At 42.3% G+C, this 20,933-nt stretch overlaps 1 protein-coding gene across 3 annotated transcripts in view; it reads left to right on the top strand.

Moving 5' to 3' along the window:
- Positions 1-20,933, top strand: part of GABRA3 (gamma-aminobutyric acid type A receptor subunit alpha3) — a 228,850-nt gene that overhangs the window by 190,492 nt on the left and 17,425 nt on the right. For all 3 annotated transcript variants that reach the window (XM_043897578.1, XM_043897577.1, XM_043897579.1), the window contains exon 8: positions 17,994-18,146. In XM_043897578.1, coding sequence (XP_043753513.1) covers positions 17,994-18,146 — 153 coding nt within the window. The remainder of the gene's footprint in view (positions 1-17,993; positions 18,147-20,933) is intronic.

Here is a 20,933-nt window from a genome sequence, read left to right as displayed (position 1 = left end):
TCCTCTCAATGGCTCTTCCTAGGATATTGATAAATAGAACTTAGAGACTTGTTCTGTAGCCTTAAGTCCTGTCTATTTAGAAACTTATCAGTTGTAGGAGCCCTAGGAAGGAGACACTCTGAATCCCAACTAACTTTAGGGTATTTGGCAAAATGGAGTATATCTTAGGAGCCCACATGTCTTACAGTACTTTTTACATGAAAGGGTGGGAACTTTCAACACTTGCCTCCAAGGAAGTTCTCTGAATCCACAGTTACAAACAAAGTAGGATGCTCTTGTCCTTTGTTTTTCATTGGCTGGACACTGCTGTTCCATCTCCTTGTGGTGTTGCAGTATGTCTGTGTTCTGTTCTCCCTCCATCCTCGGACCAGGGGAGGGAACCTAAAAAAAGCAGTATTTGAAAAGAATTGAAGGACAACAGGGGACTTCCCAGGTGGCTCAGTGGGTAAAGAATCCTCCTGTAATGCAGGAGACACAGGAGACACTGGTTCAATTCTTGGGTCAGGAAGATCCCCTGGAGGAGGGCATATCGACCCACTCCAGTATTCTTGCTTGGAGAATGCTATGGAAAGAGGAGCCTGGCGGGCTACAGTCCATAGGGTTGCAAAGAGTCGGGTGAAACTGCAGTGACTGAGCATACACGCATGCAATAGACAATAGGATTTACAGATTCAGAATTTGGTGTGGGAAAAGGCTGTTCTTGAGAATGGTAACACTGAGGTTCAAAAGACCAGAGTTTGTGAGAACATGACCTTTTGGAGAAGGTCAGTTGTTCTGTGAAGGTGGGAGGGAAGTCTCTCCTGGCCAGTTCAGCTCTCCCCAAGCAGAGGGAGGGAGGAGGACCTTCACTGCCTGCATGTGCAAAGTGTACTTTCGTTGTCCTACTGGGATGCTTTCATTTTTGGATCGAAGTTACCTCCTGCTCTGGGGTGCTCCTGCTGCTGCAACCAACCTCCTCTCTGAGATCAGTTGCCCCACTCCTTCCCACCACAGCCTGTGGGCAAAGAGTAACCAGGCTCCTGATGAAGGCTCTGTGCATCCCAGCACAGCAAGGCAAGCCCCTAAAGACCGAGGGCATCCCAGGCACCCCAGAGGTCCACCCAGCAGAATGGAGAGACTTCCTGGGGCTACAGCATCTGTTCATTCTCCTGACTTCTCCATCCCTCCTTGGTACTGCTCACCTGATATCAACTTTTGAGACCCATCATTAGCCATTCCAGCAGTTCCATCTTATTTCATTAAACCACTGTTTGTTTAGCCTTTATCACACAGGCAATACACGTTCACGATAGAAAAATTAGAAATATCAGAGAAGCAAAAAATGTAAATTAAAATATTCTTAAATTCCATCTAGAAAAAAACTTTTTAGAGAAATATAGTGCATTAATTGATTATTATACAGTTTGGTGTGTAACCTTTAAGAAGGTTCTGTTTGCATTTTTAATCATGAATATATTTTTATATTAATGGGACCATAATATTGATACTGTCTTAGAAGCTGTTTTTTTATGTAATTTTATATTGTAGGCTTGTTTTCTTATCACTAAGTACAGTATTCAAGTTAAATGTACACACAAGCTAGAAATATATTTTTTTCAGATATAATTAACATATTAGTTTCAAATGTACAGCATAATGATTCAATATCTGTCTGTGCTGTGAAATGATCACCACAGCAAGTCTAGTTAATATCCATCACCATACATAGTTACAGAATTTTTTCTTATGCTGAGATCTTTTAAGATCTACTCTCAATAACTTTCACATATGCAGTAGAGTATTTATAGTAGTAGTAATTATAGTCTCCATGATGTACATAACACCCTAAGGACTTATTTATTTTATAACTGGAAGTTTGTACTTTCTGATTCCCTTCACCCATTTCACCTAACTCCTACCCTTGGATTCTGGCAATCACTAATCTAATCTTTGTATCTGTGAGCTTGATTTTTTTGTTTTGTTTTTTGGATTCCACATATAAGTGAGATAAAATATCTTTCTTTTTCAGTCTGACTTGTTTCACTTAGCATAATGTACCCAGGGTTATTGCATGTTGTCTCAAATGGCAAAAATTTCCTTCTTTTTGTGGCTGAATAACATTCTATTGATCTCCATATATCACATCTTCTTTATCCATTCATCCATGGATGGAAACTTAGGTTGCTTCCATGTCTTGGCTATTGTAAATAATGCTGCAGTGAAGATGGGGGAGTATATATCTTTTTAAGTTACTGTTCTCATTTTCTTTAGATCAATAAGTGAAATTGCTGGATCATATGGTAGTTCCATTTTCAATTTTTTGAGGAAACTCAATACTGTTTTCGATAGTGGCTACACCAATTTACATTCCCACCAAGAGTGCATGAGGGTTACCATTTCCACACATCCTCACCAACATTAGTATTTTATTGTTAGCTGTAAGTAGTTAGTAATAATATTTTCATAATCAGAATAGACATATATTATTACCTGTTTTAGTTACTCTAAAAAGAAAATTAAAATGCCATCCTCTGAGGCCATAGCCAGCATTCTTGACAATGACAAATGTTGCTATCAGTGGGAAATGTAGCATTTCATTATGAAATTCAATGATATCTTCATCTTAATGGCTTCATACTTGTGGATCATAATTCATTTAACAAATTATTTATAATTATTTTCTATTTTAATGCTATAAACAACACTGCGAAGACCTTCTTTTTCCACATAGAATTTTGTTCCTATGTAATTACCTGCCTAGGATCAAAACAAAATATTGAGATTGCTATTTCAGAAAGTAGACACATTAAACATTTTTTAATACATATTGACAAATTGCCATTCTAAAAGGTTAAACAATTCATGCTCTCATTATCAATGTATGAGCTTGCCAGTTTTCCTTCATTCTTGGCAATGCAGATTTTATGGATTGAGTTATGTGTCCCCAAAAGGCATGACCCCCAGTACCTCTGAATATGATCTTATTTGAAAATAGGGTTATTTCAGATACTAGATTATAGTCACAAATTAGTTTTGAAAACATGATACAGAGTACATCAGTGAAGAGGTGATTTGATATGTTAAAATTAATTTGTAAAATTCAGTAATACGCAGGTGTAAGAAGGAATGAGGAAGTTCTATGGGAATATCTACAGGATATATCATTGAGCGAAAAAAGCATATACAAAACCACAAAAGACTATAAGATATATATTAGTATAGGAATAGTACTTCCAGAAGATACACAAGAAGCTATTAATTACAGTTAATTGAAGGAAGGAGAGATGAAATGGCTTGAAGGAGGGAGACTTTTTGCTGTATATTATTTGATACTCTTTGGTTTAGAAACCATATAAATATTATTACCTCACATAGTATATTGTTTTCATGTGACTATAAATTATATGCATTCCTTTCTGAATATGCTCCTTTATTTGTGGTCCAACATATTAATGGGAAGTTGGGCCAGAGAAAGACCCACAATCCATGGATGTTCTGTTTTGTATGGGTGGCTTTCTCTCTGAATGGTATCAGTCCTCAGCATGAAGTAACTTATTTTCATAATTGTATTATTTATTTATTTATGGCTACACTGGATTTTCATTGCTTTGCATGGGCTTTTTCTAGTTGTGGCGAGCAGGGGCTGCTCTTTGTTGTCTTATATGGGCTTCTCATTGCAGTGGCTTCTCTTGTTATCATCACAGGCTCTAGGTGTGCTGGCTTCAGTAGTTGCAGCACATGGGCTCAGTAGTTGCCGCCCACAGGCTCAGTAGTTGTGGCTCACAGGCTCTAGAGCACCGACTCAGTAATGGCACATGGCTTAGTTGCTCCACAGCATGTGGAATGTTCCTGGACCAGGGAGAGGAAACCATGTTCCCTGATTTGGCAGGTGGGTTCCTATCCACAGTGCCACCAGGGAAGTCCAACATGCAGTAATTCTAAGTAGAGGACTCTTCTTTGTTCCAAATTCAAGCATGTATTAAATAAATAACTAATTTCTCAAACTCTCTGGCCAGTTCTTCACACTGCTCCCTGCTTCAGCCCTGATTCCATTTTCCCTTGTTTGCAACTTTTACGTTAATTTTCTAAGAGGAACATTTGAATGTATGATCTTAGTTTTGCATCTTTCCTAGAAATTTGAAGTTTGTTAGGAAAACTTTTATTACTGTTATTGTGTATATTACTTATTCAGACATGGAACATAGGTAAGTGAAGATAAATCAGAAAATAAGAGCAGTGCAGCAGGTGTTTTGATCAATTCATAGACACTATTTTGTGGGTGGGGCACCAAAACACCACGATTGTTTAGCCAGAGAGATAGTTAAGCCCTGAGGTCACCATTTTGGCATGGGAGGCCACTGACACCAAAGGGCATGTCCAGTTTGTGGACAGGGGCGCCAAAACCCCACTACTGCATAGCTACAGAGGCAATCAACTGCTGAGGTCGCCATTTTGCTGCAGCGCGGCAATAGACACCAGGGGGCGTGGCCTTATTTCCTGTCTGGTTGCTACTGAAAGAGGGATCTGCTGGAGTTTCGCTGTTGGCCTGAGCTTTACTGTTGGGTGGAGCCTCTGTGTGTACTAGTCCGTTTGCCAGAGCTAGGGGCTAGCTCTCAGAGGTTGGGTTCTCCCAGAGGCTGCTCTCAAAGGTTGGGTTCCCTTGCAGGTGAGATTAGACTGCTGACTGTACTTTTGACCAGATGTTGCTGGCAGGGGTCCTGGTACCACCTCCAAGTTTCGCGCATTGTTGGCTGTAAGTTATACTACATCCCTTTGTGCAAGCTGACCTGAAATGATCTGGTCTTGCAGTTCCCAGAGCCTTCCCCATGACGCATGGCAGAAGTGGGTCTCTAGGGGAATGCCCAGGAAAGCTAGGTATCTGCCTTGGGTTCTCATTTCCCCACTGGAGAAACCATAAACTCAAAGGTACCCTCTTAGGTGCTGCAACTGAGCTGGCCTGGGGGAGGGAAGAAAGCAAAACCTGATACCACTTCTGTTATCCTTCTAATGTGGCTTTTCTTGCTTTTCATGCCAGGGGTTGGTGGGAGGGGGTGCTGCTTCAGCTTTATTTCTTGGATCTGGGATTTTTTCACAGATGTGTTCTTTTCCGTGGTTAGCTGCTAAACCATATTTTTATGACGGTACTAAAGCCGGGACTGTCATATTCCACCACCTTACTGATCTTAAGTCAGCCTCTTTGCTTCTTTGGAAGAGACACAATTTCTCTGGAAGAAATTGAAGGAAAGGATAGAAAAGGAGAACATATTTTAAAAATACATTCAGTTACATAAAATAATGGCTAATTTGGTAAGTTTTTGAAAAGTCCACTTGCATTCATTTCAGCTCTACACAATATAACTTATATAATATCTATAATACATATTATTTATAAATGTTAAGTATTTTACGATCAAATGTAGGATTAACAGACAGGAAGGAATTTAGAGGTATGAGACTAACATGCAGAAGGAGGAAATTCCCCAAGCTAGTCAAAGTCCAACTGTTGTTAAAAATAAATCTTCAGTGCTTCCACAGCTGAGAGAAAGAGTGAACAGAAGGACAGGGAAAGAAAGCAATAGAAATGTATACAGATAGGAGAGAGGTAGAGAATAAGGAGAGAGTGGGAGGGGGTAGGGAACAAAGAAATAAAAAGATTGAAAAAGAGGCAGAGAGAAAGAAAAGAAACTCCAATGTTTTCCTGAAGAAATTCTATAATTTTGTATGAAAATTCTTTGCTAAATTAAAAATAAGCCTACTTACATTTTTCATGTTCACATAAATGAGCTAGAATGTGAATACACACACAGTATGGATTGTATATTGAGCTTTGGCTGACCAGATGGTTCCTCCTAGGCTTAGGTACAAGGGAGTGGGTGAGGTAGGAAAGTGGGAAATTACCTCATTTGGGAGACATGCTGAAACTAAATGGGGGTGGAGAGACAGAGAGGTGAAAAATAAGAAGCCTAACAAGAAAGATAGAAATAATCAGATTGCATGGACATTTGGAGACTCTTTGGAGAAATTTGGATTTTACTCTTTGAGAGATGGGAAACTTGGAGAGTCTTAAGCAAGAGAGAGACTGAGTCTGACTTACATTTTAATAGATTCATTCTGGCTGCAACTCTAAGAATACATTTAAGGAGACAAGTATAGAAGCAAGGCAAGTTAGAAAGCTATTACAGTACTCTAAGAAAGAGATGATGGTAGCTTAGTCCAGAATGGTAACAGCAGAAGTGGTGAGAAGTGGTCAAATTATAAATATTAATATATTTTGAAGAAAGAACTGTCAGTGTATCTGAATCTGTGTCTACATTTGTGCATGCACACATAGAAACATGCATGAGGGGGGAAGAGGGAGCAATCGATGATGTTAAAGATTTTGAAGAATTTTGATCCATGCTCCTGAGAGTTACCATTTATTGAGACAGGAAATCTGTTGGAGGAGATATTTTGGAGGGCATAGGAAATGGAGAGAATAAGAGTAAGATTTGGACATGTTAGATCAAGATACCTATTAGATCCACAAATGGTGATGTCTAATGGGTAATGAAATATATAGGTGTAAAGCATTATCAGTTCAGTTGCTGAGTCATGTCCGACTCTTTGCGACCCTATGGACTGCAGCACACCAGGCTTCCCTGTCTATCACCAACTCCTGGAGCTCGCTCAAACTCATGTCCATTGAGTTGGTGATGCCATCCAACCATCTTATCCTCTGTCGTCCCCTTCTCCTCCCGCCTTCAATCTTTCCCAGCATCAGGGTCTTTTCCAGTGAGTCAGTTCTTTGCATCAGGTGGCCAAAGTATTGGAGTTTCAGCTTCAGCATCCGTCCTTCCAATGAATATTCATTTCCTTTAGGATGGACTGGTTGGGTCTCCTTGCAGTCCAAGGGACTCTCAAGAGTTTTCTCCAACACCACAATTCAAAAGCATCAATTCTTCAGTGCTCAGTTTTCTTCATAGTCCAACTCTCACATCTATACATGACTACTAGAAAAACCATAGCTTTGACTGAACAGACCTTTGTTGGCAAAGTAATGTCTGCTCTTTAATATGCTGTCTAGATTGGTCATAACTTTTCTTCCAAGGAGCAAGCCTCTTTTAATTTCATGGCTACGGTCACCATCTGCAGTGATTTTGGAGCCCAGAAAAATAAAGTCTGTCTTCCCTCTGTTCAAATTTGGGCTCCTTTTATACAGAAGATGGGGAGGGTCTCACTGTGGCACCAACCCATGGCTCAGCAGGCCCACTAATGTTGGCTGGTTGACAGTTGCTCACTAACAGTGGTTTGCTTGAGGGAGGGACCCACTGCAGTGCTGACCAAGAGCTGAGTGGGGCTGCTGTAGCTTGCACCTGCCCAGCCCATATTACATTCCCCCACTGTCAGTGTCCATTCTACAGTCTTGTAGGAAAAGTGGTGATGATATTTCTGGCTATCTCCCACTGAAAAGGTAAGATGCGGGAGTGATTGTGAAATGGAATTGATCAGCGTCGGGTTTGGAATGTTCCTTAAAATTTTTGGTAAGCAATACAATTCTCTTTATCTACAACTATTTGAACCTGATGACATGCCTTCTACAATGAGGTTTTCATCTCAATACATAAACTTTCTGAAGAGCAACCTTTACCCTTTTAAGGGTTCACAAACCCATTGCTCTCTGGCTTCTCAGGAGTTGAGTCATTTTCTAATGACAGTGGGGCTACTTTAAGCAGTGTGATATATCCATGGCTTTACTCCAGCTAACTAGACAGATGAATGCATGGTGAATAATACCATGTGTGGTCCTGTCCTCCTTGCAGTCAGCTGGCGCTGTGGCGGCTGTTCTCTCCACGTTTTAAGGGGGATTCAGTCTCTGGGTGGGAAAGGATGTAAGGCTGCTTGCATTGGATAGGCAGACCTGCTGAAAGCAAACACATGAACAGTTAAAACTGCGAGGTCTTTCACAGCATTTATAGATTCTCACACCTGCGCAGACACCTGGAATGGCAAACTATAGAAGATTTCAAAATGGCTTAATTTAAGCCTGTTTCTGGGAGCCACTCTGATTGGTAGCATGGCAGCTGGAAAGGCCTTGTTGTTGTTCAGTTGCTCAGCTGTGTCCTGCTGTTTGCTACTGCATGGACTGCAGCACACCAGGCTTTCCTGCCCTTCACTGTCTCCCGAGTTTGCTCAAACTCATGACCTTTGAGTCGGTGATGCTATCCAACCATCTCATCCTTTCTCTCTTCCTTCTCCTCCTGCCCTCAGTCTTGCCCAGCTTCAGGGTCTTTTCCAAAAAGTCAGCTCTTTGCATCAGGTGGCAAAAGTACTGGAGCTTCAGCTTCAGCATCAGTCCTTCCAATGAATATTCAGGGTTCATTTCCTTCAGGGTTGATTGGTGTGTTATCCTTGATGTCCAAGGGACTCTCAAAAGTCTCCAACACCACAGTTCAAAAGCATCAATTCTTCGGCACTCAGCCTTCTTTATGGTGCAACTCTCACATCCGTACATGACTACTGTACCATAACTTTGACTCTATGGATCTTTGTTGGGTAAAGTGATTTCTCTGCTTTTTAATACGTTGTCAAGGTTTGCCATAGCTTTTCTTCCAAGAAGCAAGCATCTTAATTTCATTGCTGCAGTTCACTGTCTGCAGTGATTTTGGAGCCCAAGAAAAGAAAATCTGCTTCTGTTTCCACTTTTTCCCCATCTATTTGCCATGAAGTGATGGGATTGAATGCCATCATCTTCGTTTTTGGAATGTTGAGTTTTAAATCAGCTTTTTCACTCTCCTCTTTCACTTTCATCCAGAGGCTCTTTAGTTCTTCTTTGCTTTCTGCCATAAGGGTGGTGTCATCTGCATATCTGAGGTTATTGATATTTCTGCTGGCAGTCCTGATTCCAGCTTGTGCTTCATCCAGCCAGCATTTCGCATAATGTACTCTGCATATAAGTTAAATAAGCAGGGTGACAATATACAGCCTTGTCATACTCCTTTCCCAATTTTGAACCAGTCTGTTGGTCCATCTCCAGTCCTAACTGTTGCTTCCTGAACTGTATACAGGTTTCTCAGGAGGCAGGTAAGGTGGTCTGTAATTCCCACCTCTTAATTTTCCACAGTTTGTTGTGATCCACACAGTCCAGCATAGTCAATGAAGCAGAAGTAAATGTTTTCCTGGGATTCTCTTGCTTGTTGTATGATCCAGGGGATGTTGGTAATTTGATCTCTGGTTCCTCTGTCTTTTCTAAGTCCAGCTTGTACATCTGGAAGTTCCCAGTTCACATACTGTTGAAGTCTAGTTTGAAGGATTTTGAGCATTACCTTGCTAGCGTGTGAGATGAGTGCAATTGTATGGTAGTTTGAACATTCATTGGCATTGCCTTTCGTTGGGATTGGAATGCAAACTGATCTTTTCCAGTCCTGTGGCCCCTGATGGTTTTTCCAAATTTGCTGACATGTTGAGTACATCACTTTAACAGCATCATCTTTTAGGATTTTGAATAGCTCAGGTGGAATTCTATCACCCGCACTAGTTTTGCTCATAGTAATGCTTCCTAGTGCTCGTAATAATGCTTCCTAAGGCCCAAGTGTGTTCACAGTCCAGGATGTCTGGCTCTAGGTGAGTGACCACACCATCATAGTTATCTGGGTCATTAAGATCTTTTTTGTACAGTTCTTCTGTGTGTTCTTGCCACCTCTTCTTAATCTCTTCTGCTTCTGTTAGATCCTTACCATTTCTGTCCATTCTTGTGCCCATCTTTGCATGAAATGTTGCCTTGGGATCTCGCATTTCCTTGAAGAGCTCTCTAGTCTTTCCCATTCTATTGTTTTCCTCTATTTCTTTGCATTATTCACTTAAGAAGTCTTTCTTATCTCTTGTTGCTATTCTCTGGAATTCTACATTCAGTTGGGTATATCTTTCCCTTTCTCCTTTGCCTCTTGCTTCTCCTCTTTCCTAAGCTATTTGTAAGGCCTTCTGAGACAACCAGTTTTGCCTTGCATTTCTTTTTTGGGGGGATGGTGTTGGTCACCTCCTCTTGTACAAGCGAGTTAAATTAGTGTCTTGACATATTTTAGCAATGCTCCTTTTTAATGTATGATTCAGTTTCTCACTTTCTCATGTTGTTTCTGATCCCCAGGATGAATGTAACTTCCAATCAGTTCAGTGTTTTAGACACTTGTTGGGTTATGCTAGAGACAAAAGCAGGCCTGTTATCACTTTGGAGAATATTAAGTAGTCCAAAGCAGGGAATCATTTCCTTAAGGAGGACTTTAACCACTTCAGGGCCTTTTCCGTCTGGGTGCGATAGGCTTCCACCCATCCTTAAATGGTGTCCACACATACCAGCAGGTTCTGAAGTTTCCTCCAATTTGAGGTATTTGAGTAAAATCTATTTGCTAGACCTCAGTGGGGTAAGTTCCTTTGTTCTGGATCCCCATCTGAGGAGGTCTAAAAGAGGTGTTGGGGTTATTTTTAGCACAAATCATACAATTGAGTAACCTGCCAGATGGTCCTTTGTAGGTGAGGTTCCATTATATGTTTCCCAATCCACTGTAACTTGGCCTCTGTCCCATAATGGGTGCTGTCATGGATGTGCTGCTGCAGCAGTGTCCAGGAGAGCCACAGGGATCAAAACAATCCCTTGTGCATTACATTTCTAGTCAGGTGAGTTATGGTCAAGAGTGAAACCCACTCGTTGGTCCTCTCCTCGTCCTTTTCTGAATATGCTGGCTGGTATTTTGACAAGTCAGTCTGTGAAAGGGGTGACCTTATCGTGGCTTGCTTTCTTTGCAGCTTGGTCAGCTAACCAATTCCCCTTTATTATATGAGTCTCACCCTTATGGTGGCCTGGGCAGTGCTTTATGGCCACTTGTGAAGGCTTATGGACTGCTTCTAATAGTAACAGAATTTCAGGAGCATGTTTTAGGTCTTTATTGTTTGAGTGAGGAGCCCCCTTTATTTCCAGATTGCCTCATGAGCATGCACTACAGAAGATGCATAGCAACATTCTGTGTATATATTTACTTGCTTCTCTTTAGTAAGGAGCAGGGCCCTTGTTAGGGTCTTGATTTCTGCCTTCTGAGCTGAGCTCCCTCGGGGCAGGGCTTCTGTTTCCACAGTTTCTGTGAGGGTTACCACTGCATACCCAGTGCATCGCCTACCTTTGTCCACAAAGCTGCTTGTGTTGGTGAACAGTTCCACATCCGGCTTAGCCAAGGGTTGGACCGTTAAGTCCAGTCTTCTGGAGTACACTAGCTCGATGGTGTATAGGCAGTCATGCTCGGGGATTGTGCAGCATCAATCGGCAGCAATATGGCTGGATTTAGGGCTGAAGTGACTTGAATTCTCACATTAGGATTGTCCAGTAGAATGGCTTGGTATTTTCCCAGAAGTCAGCCAATAACCCCCTTTCTGTTCCAGCAAAGTGAGGACATGATGAGGAACATACAGAGTGATGGGTTGCCCCAGGGTAAAGTTCTCAGCTTCTTGAAGTATGTCACAACTAGCTGCCACAGCTTGAAGGCAAGGAGGCCACCTCTTGACAGTCTGTTCTAGTTGTTTTGAGAAATAGGCAACCGGTCTGGGGATATTCCCCAGGGTTTGGATTAGCACCCCAAGGGTTATGCCTTTTCTCTCATGTACATACAGTTTGAAAGGTTTCTTTAGATCCAGTAGTCCCAAAGCCAGAGCTGAGACTTTGCTCTTACTGTTGCAAAGGCTGTTTGGCATTCTAGTCCAAGTAAGGGGCTGAAGATCATGTCCCTTCAGTGCCCCATAAAGGGGATTCCCTATGACCCCATAGTTTGCGATTGATATCCAACAGAGCCCTGCCATTCCCAGAAAACCTCCATGCTATCTATGAGTCTTGGGTGTTCTCAAGCCTGCAATTGCCCATTTTCTATCAGGCAAGACCTCACTGTCCTTTGGAAATGGCAAAACCTAGATACTTGACTTTGTTGCTTACATATTTGGACCTTTTTCTGGGAAACCTTATATCCACAACTGGCCAAATAGTTCAGGGTTCTGATGGTATTTTGTAGACACTTATCATAAGTAGGATTTGCTATGGGCAAGTCATCCACATATTGGAGTATGAGTCCTTCATCCAGTATTAAGTTTCTAAGGTCCCTTGCCAACATTTCCCCAAACAAGGTAGAATTCTTAAATCCTTGAGGCAGGACTGCACAAAAATACTGTCGGATTATTTGTGTTTCAGGGTCCTACCATTCAAAAGCAAAAAGCTGCTATGATTCTTCTGCAATAGGAATGCAGAAAAAAATCATCCTTCAAGTCCAAACTGAGAACCAGCTCTATTCTTCCAGAATAGTTGTGAGCAGAGTGTATGGATTGAGTACCACAGGGTGTAAATCTTGGACTATTTCACTAATAGCTCTCAAGTCTTGGACGAAGTGATACTCTTTGAGTTGGACTTTTTGACTGGGAGGATAGGGGTATTATACAGGAACCTGCAAGGTTTAATCACTCCTGTTTTCAAAAACTTTTCAAGAATTGGCTGAATTCCCTTTTGGGCCTCTTGTCGCAGAGAGTATTGTGTTAGATTAGGTGTCCCAGCATCACTTCTTAATGTTGGCCATCCATTTTGGGGCTTTCCCTGGGGTGCCATTAGCCCACATTTCTTGTCTTACCTTTCCATAGACTTCGGAGGTAAAATCTCAGTCTCCTTTTCTGGGCCATCCATGACTGCCATCTGCAGGCTTATGGTGTGTTCTAGTGGGACCCTGATGTCAAGCTGTCCTGATAAGTTACTTGAGCATTTAATTTACAAAGGAGATCTCAGCCCAAAAGAGGGATTGGACACTCTGGCATATACAGGAAACTGTGTTTCAGGGTGTGCGCATGCATTCTAAGTTGCTTCGATCATGTCCAACTCTTTGTGACCCTATGGACTGTAGCCCACCAGGCCCTTCTATGCATGGGATTCTCCAGGCAAGAATACTACGGTGGATTGCCATGCCCTCCTCCAGGGAATCTTTCCAACCCAGGGACTGAACCTGGGTCTCTTATGTCCCCTGCATTGATAGGCAGGTTCTTTGTACTTGCGCCAATTGGGAAGCCCATGTTGCAGGGAAAGGTCCCCTAACTGGCATTCTAGAGGTTGTAAGAAAGAATAATTTTGCACTTCTCCAGAAACACCCATGACCGGGATGAATTGAGATGTTTTCTATGCTACTTTGGTGTTTACCACAGAGTATGTTACTCCCAGATCTATCAGAAAGTCAATCATCTTGTCTCCCACTGTCAAAGTTACCTGGGGCTCCTGTAGGGAAATTAGAATTGGATGCCTCAGGTCCAAGGGAGCTCCCAGGCCTCTTCATTCTTCATCAGAGTGTTCCTCTCTTTCTACCAGAGGAGAGGCACCTGTCTTTCTTTTATTGTTTTCCTTCTTATTCCTTAGCCTAGGGCAATCTGTTTTTGAAAGCCCTTCCTCCTTGCAGTAAGTACATTGTTCCTTCCCCAGTGGTGGCTTACCTCTCTCTTCAGGTTACTTGCCTTCCAGAAATCTAGTGCTGCTGCCAGGAAAGTGGCATTCAATCTTTATCACCTTGGTTCTGTCTTTGTTCCATGTTATTCAACTCTTTAAAAACAATATTTACCAATTGATAAGAGTTCATTCTGAATGCACCATCTAACTTTTGTAATTTTCTTCTTAGATCTGAAGCGTTTTGCCCAATGTAGGCCGTATTTACCATTCTCATATTTTTGGGCACCTCGGGGTCTGCATCAATGTAGCACCTATAAGCTTGAAAAATTGTTTCTAGAAACTCTGATGGATCCTTATAGGGTTTTTGGTGTATCTCCTGATTTTATTTTAAGGTCTTTTGCTTAAGTACTCCCTTTCAAAGAGCCGTTAAGATACACGTCCTATAACGCTCTAGGTGCGTCATTTCTCCATTGTTAGGATCCCAGTCAGGGTCAGCAATAGGAACTGCCAGATTTGCTTCTGAAGTTCCATCTGGATCTGCTAAATGAAGCTGCTATGCTTCCTCTCTAGCTTTGTCAGTGAGCATCCTCCTTTCATCCCCAGTAAGCATCAACTTCATACAAGTGTGAATGTTTGCCCAAGAAGGATGGTGAATGTCAAAGATAGAAGTGAAAAGTTCAGTCATATGGAGGGAGTCCTCTCAGTATGTAGGGTTATGTTTTTTTCCAATTAAACAAATCTGAAGTTGAGAATGGCTTGTGCATCCATGGAAACCCAGCTCTTTGGCCATCTGCATTAAGGCCTCCTATAGGATATGTGCACAAAGAAGACTGCCCTGCTCCCGAAGTGGCTCCCAGTCCAAATTCGGTGCCCTGTCAGGTCTTAGATGGTGATAACAAACCAGGCTCCTGTGACCTGGAGGTTAACATAGAAACTTCTAATTGATTCTCATAAGTTGGGGAGACAGGACGCAGTGCATATGTTAGTGCATCCTGCTCGGCCAATGGGGGAGCTGGGTTGGTCAGAGGGGGTTTTAAGTTTTGAAATAGCATGTCCTCACTCTTGCTTTCTCCCTCTCCCTCTTGGAGAACCGGTTTTCCCTTCAGACCGCTGTACCATAAGGCAGTAGCCATTTGACTGCTTTTCCTCTTAATGGATTAGCATAAATGCTTCTCCATATAGAATCTCATCATTTTCACCTGCTCTTTCACAAAACAATTCTAATTGCAAGATTGTATAATAATTAAATGAGCCATTCAAAGGCCATAGCTCTCCTGATCCTAACATATATTGGGACCACACACTATGACAATAGAATATCATCCGTTCCTTAGTCATAGGCTCACAACTATATTTTGCCCATTTACTTAAGGTACATCCCAAAGGGCTTTTCTTAGGGACAGATGGAGTATTTCCCATATTTATAAGTTCAAGAACAACAAAACACAAAAAGGACAAGCAAATTCCAATGCCAGAGGCACAAATAGGGTCCATCATGAATGAGGGCAAAACAGGAACAAACAAATGCAAAACAAAAGCAAGTGAACACAAAACAAAACTGAAAGAAATGGTTCAAAAATCAGATAGAGTTCAACAACAATTTGTGTGTGCATGCGTGCTGAGTCACTCAGTCGTGTCCAACTCTTTGCAACCCCATAGACTGTTGCCTACCAGGCTCCTCTGTCCATGGGATTTTCCAGGCAAGAATATACTAGAGTAGTTTGCCACTTCCTTCTCCAGGGGATCTTCCTAAACCAGGGATCAAACTCTCATCTCATACATTGGCAGGCAGATTCTTTACCACGTGCCATCTGGGAAGCCCTCAAACAACAACTGCCCTCTCCAAAAAGGTACCTTGATCAAATGAACAAATGGGCTTTTCCTTAAAGGGAAAAACACAAATTGAGAGGGGAAGATGTTTCCAGTTTTACACACCTGAGCAGTTCACCCTACCATATCAAGCCTGTTGGTTCCCAAACGTTGATTCCTTCCTCTAACGGCCAAGCTCTAAGGCACCCAGTGCTGCTTTAGGGAATTTTGAAGGGAAGATCCTCAGGACAAATGGTTCTGGCAACTGCTAGGGCCTTACCCTAAAATTCCCCAAGCAGGGCTGATTGGTCACAAGCAGCAAGGTTCCTGGGTGGTTTCACCAATAATTTGTTACTGAGCCTAAGATTGTTCTGCTCACTGCACAACAGGCCAATAAATTGGAGACGAGGTGTTGGAGCTAGGAATAATGACTTTAGTAGAAAAGCTAGCAGACCAAGAAGATAGCAGACTAGTGTCTCAAAAAAACCATTTTCCATCAGTCCAAATTTGGGCTCCTTATATATAGAAGGGGGGAGGGACCCACTGTGGTGCATACCAGTGGCTGAGTGGGGCTGCTATAGCTCGTGTCTGCCTAGCCTCTATTACAACCTCTGCCTCTGTCATCACACATTTCCCTGTGTCTCTCTCTTTTCATAAGAGAGCCTCAGTCATAGTAGATCAGGTCCCATCCTACTCCAGTATGAACTCATCTTAACTAGCTATATCGGCAGCACGCCTCTTTCTAAAGAAAGTCACATTTTGAGGCATTCAGGTTTATGACTTCATATATTTCTAGGAGACACAATTCAACCCATAACCATAACAAGCAGGAAGCCCAGGCAGAAAATACACACTGGGGAGTTATCAGAGTTTAAGGTATTATTTAAAGATACAGACCTGGATAAGAATGCCTAGGGAGCGAGACAAGCTCATTGATGTGCTCCGTGCCTTCGCCCAGGCAGTTGCCAAGCAAGGCTGGCAGAGTAGTGTGCTGTGGAAACATGAGGTGTGCACACACTCGTTGCAGCTTCTCGCCTTGGGCAAGTCTGAATTGTTGCAGATCACCCAGACAGGTAGAGGCAGACTCACTGGCAGGTAGACCAGCAGATCAGTGGATATGGCGCTGCTCTTGACCATGAATTGAGGAGGCCCTCTCTCTGCCGGCATGAAAGGCCAGTTGAAAATGCTTCGGCTAGAACATCTTGACCTTGTAATAGAAGTGGTCATGCTCTAGCGGGGTTTATTGGGTCGGATGCATGAAGGCTCCACTGCAGGTGCGGTACGGGGCACCTCCAACAGTGAGGGGAGACCAGGAAGCAAGGCCATTTTCCCTCCTGAGGTCAGGGAGGAAATGAGGAAATGGCCCCAGAGGCAATATTGCAGCTGCCTGATCTGCCTGCTCCCATCAAACCCTCTGCTAGGTGGGACAGTACATGCCTGGACAGATGGGCCAGCTGGCTATCCTACTAGGATCTAGGATGTGATACCTCCCCCAAATTGTCCCTCTACCTCAATACAAGTGTCTGGATTTGGGGCTGGAGATGCTAGCCTCTGCTCACTCACACACCAGGCACCTGCTATTGGATGGTGCAGACCCCTCAGTTCAGCTGTCATCCAGGCCCCTACAGTGCCCTTCTAGGATATTACAGGGGCAGGACAGGCACACAGCCATTAGCATGAGACCTTTACCAGGGTGTTTAGAGAGCCTGCTCAGCCAATAGTCAGCTTGCAGGTGTCCTTGTGGCAGAGAGTGCAGTGAGAGGCAGCTCTCAGCTTTCTTTCCAGGCCCTCCAGGCACTTCAGCTTCAGGTCAGTGGGTGAGCTGGGGGCCCCCTGGGGACAGGCAGAGGGCTGTGTCCCACAGAGCTCCAAGTCGTCGCTACAGACACCCATTTTCCAAGCCCAGGCCTCAAAGCAGCCGTAAACCTCTTCCCCTGTCTGCGGCCTAATGGCGGCAGTGTCTTCATAGGTTGCAGTCCATGGAGTTCTCAGATTCCCTCCAGTTTAAATAAAAAGCTTGAGGGCCAGTTCAGTCCTGCGCATTTTGGCTCCTTTGGTGATGATGGTTGGGCAGGGTCTGAAGACTTAGTCCTGTGGGCACCTCCAGCTGAGATCTGCCTCTTCAGCTGGGCCAGGGCACTGGCAAGAGGATGCAGACTTGGGGCTAGATGAACGCTCCTGGGCAGGGTAACCAATCCATGCAGTGACCCCTTCCTCTTAGCCAGGCCTGGAGCTTGAAGGATGAAAGGTGACCTTGGGACCTTGCCTGTTCTTGTTAGAACAGAGAATAACATTTGTTTTGGTGAAGGTTTATAGGAACATGGTGACCTGACTGTGACTTCACCTTAAGAACAAAGGATCTGGCAACAAGAAGTTTGTAATAACAAACTGTGGCCGTCCCTCACCTTTCCTATAAAAGGGCTTTGCTGAAAGCTTTCTGGGAGTTCAAGGTTTTTAGGGCATAAGCCACTCATCTCCTTGCATGGCCCTGCAATAAACCTTTCTCTGTGCCAAGCTCCGACATTTTAGTATTATTTGGCCTCACTGTGTGTTGGTCACATGGATTTGTGTTTGGTAACATTTTCACCAAAAAAACAAAAACAAAAACCCACCTCTGTACTTCTTCATGATTATTAAAGACATCTGGTTACACAGACCTGAGAGGTGCTAGAATGTCTTGTTCTGAGTATAAGGTTAAGGAGCTTTGTGAACTGAATTGGGGCCCACCTTGATCCAACAATGTTTGACTGCAATAATGTCTAATTTTTACTCTCTCTAGGAGAATATGTCGTCATGACAACCCACTTCCACCTCAAGCGAAAAATTGGCTACTTTGTGATCCAGACCTACTTGCCATGTATCATGACTGTCATCCTGTCACAAGTGTCTTTCTGGCTCAACAGAGAGTCTGTCCCTGCCCGCACGGTCTTTGGTGAGTGTTGTTATGAAGAATAGGGTCAGGGGACATTTGCAAAGTGTTATGATGAACAGTCAGAGTAGGGGTAAGGATGGTAGAAGAATCATTACTGTAGTGAATGGGAGAAACACCTGAGCTTAGCATTAGTAACTAAGTCATCATACCTTGGTGTGTTCAACAACTGAATTATTAAAAGGAAGTGGGAATAAGAGTACTGGAACATTAAGGTTTACTGAAATGCTTCCTATCTCAGTCAGGTTTGCTTCCGGAGCTGGAGAGGGATGGAACTTTCAGTGAAATGGAGAGGAAATTAGTGGGCAGAGCTGGAGAAAGGGAAGGGGAGAAACTAAGCTGAAGACAGAGAAGTAGATTGGGTATTTTTTTTTTATGACCCAGCTTTTTATATGACCATCTGACTTTTCTGCTTCCTCTCTAGCCTTTTTTGAAAGTATGAATTGTCTGATATTCAGTAAGAGCTACACAAAGTTTGAAGGTTTCTACAAGAATACCTATAATTAGAGAAATTTTCTTCACTCTGAATTGACTGTTGTCTAGGAGGAGATTTGCATAGCTTTAACACTTTTCCGTGAGAGACTTAAAGCACATAAACTGTTTTCTGTCTGTTTTTCTCATTGTAAGATTTTTTTAGGAGATAAACATTAATTGACTCTTAATCCACTAAATTGTCTCCATATACTTTGATATGCTGAGTACTCACAAAGGAGGCCAATATTTCCTACAGAGATCCTGAAGCTATACTGTGTAATTAAAGAGTAAATGATGTTTCAGAAAGAAGAAGCATTTTAGGTCAGGTAGAAGAGGCGACAGTAGTGGAGAAAGATAAATAATCTGTAAAGTATGAAAAAAATGAAAAAGGGTATGATATCATGGAAATCAAAAGAGGTGAGTGTTCAAGAAGCAGGGAATAATCAACTGGGGTGAATTCTGTGTGTTTAGGTAAAATGCAGATAAAAACTGTATTTGGGATCATGATATGCTTGGTTGCTAGTGATTTGAAAAGAACAGCTTTAATGAAGTTGGGGGGGTGCATAATCTATATAGGAATAGATTAAATTTGCCCAATTTTTGGAAATGTTACAAACTAGATACCTTGAAAAAATCTTCCAGTACAAAATCCCTAAAAAAAAACATAAAACATAGAAAACATTCTTTTTTAATATCTGAGCTCATAAAAAATTAAAGAAAACACTCAGTGGCCCAAATGGAAGAAGGAACTGAAAACTGGAGTGTTAATGACATGAGCTGGTACTGTCGTGGCAGGAAAATGGATTAATGGATGGACTACTTGTCTTGGTAGAGAAGAGTTGAGTTTTAAGGTTACACAAGAAAGGCTTTTAGCTTGAGTGAAATTAAGGGTTAGAACTAGGATTGTGGTAGGCTTAATAATGGTCCCTAGTGATACCCATGTTCTAATCTCTGGAACTTGTGAATGTTACCTTATAAGGCAAAAGGACTTTACAGATTTGTTCTTTTTTTTTTCCCCTTTCCATTGTCATTTTATTTTTTTTCCCAGTTATTTTTATTAGTTGGAGGCTAATTACTCAGATTTTTTCTAAGTTAAGAATTTTGAGATGGGGAGATTATCTTGCATTATCTCAAGCAACTTTAGTTGGGTGGGACAGACATACATTATCAAAGAAGCATACTAGACTTTTTTTTTTCATACTAGACTTTTAGAAGTACTCAAAGGAAGGAAGAGGACAGTCACAGAAAAACTTTGTAGAAGAGTCTTGAAAGAGAAGCCCTGGGTGGCAGGCCTGGATCTTTTAAAATGCCAAACCTCTTTGTCCATCGATGAAGTACACCAGAAGCTTGATTGAGGGCCCTACCAGCTCTGACTAGCTAAGAACTCTTCACAAGATGACAGTTTTAATTAAGCTGTAGAGGCTAGAGTTCTAAACACCTCCACTGAGATATGGCACCTAAACACTTGTGTTGCAGTATGGTTCTCTTGATCCATGCTTTTGGCACTGTTAAGAATGTACCAGTGTAGACAATTGCATTTGCTGATAACCATAAATGAGATAACTTGTTTGTTCCATGAATCACTTGCTCAGTGTGATCAGAGGGTTACTTAGCCTTAGATCCATTCTCAGAGCTTACCAGGCTACAAATTCAGATTTTGTTATGAGGTCCTAGCTGTATGGCTGACTCCTAACAGGGCTTAAATTGTCTTTTCGCTAATCAGCCTAGACAATTCTCTGCTTAAGTTTGTGTAAAGGTGCTCCTTTAGGGTCTCTTTGTTGAACCTGTATTAAGTTTTTGCCAGTCTGGATTTTGATTTATATCGTAAATGTGTAAGTAAGGTACTCAAAGAATCAAGATATGAAAGGAGGCTCCAGAGACTGCAGCACACGTGGCTGACTCTCTGGGTAGAGTTAACAGGCCTTATCTGCTTGCTTTTTGATATAACATATCTCACCCCATTAGGACTACCTTCCATACCCTACTTGACCCAGGCTCATAAGGGTCACACTCTCCATCTTCTTGAGGAATCCAACACTTAGAAAGAGGTTCTGACTATTCCTTCTTACTAAATTCTGGATGGATTTGGGTATGCAACTGCACCATCAAAATTCTGGAGGAGACTGTAGGGGATATTCATATAGATGGGAAGAATGAAGGCAAGGAGATATTAAGGGAATTGCCCAAGATACAAAACCAGTAAGTGGTAGAACTTAGGACTTCCTACTTCGAGTGTAGGTATTCAAGACTGGGGCATCCCAGGTGGCTCAGTGGTAAAGACTCCACGTGCCAATGCAGGAGACATGGGTTCGATCC

Source organism: Cervus elaphus, chromosome X (genome assembly GCF_910594005.1).
Source record: "Cervus elaphus chromosome X, mCerEla1.1, whole genome shotgun sequence".
Classification (NCBI taxonomy): domain Eukaryota; kingdom Metazoa; phylum Chordata; class Mammalia; order Artiodactyla; family Cervidae; genus Cervus; species Cervus elaphus.
This window is presented reverse-complemented; position numbering and strand designations above follow the sequence as displayed.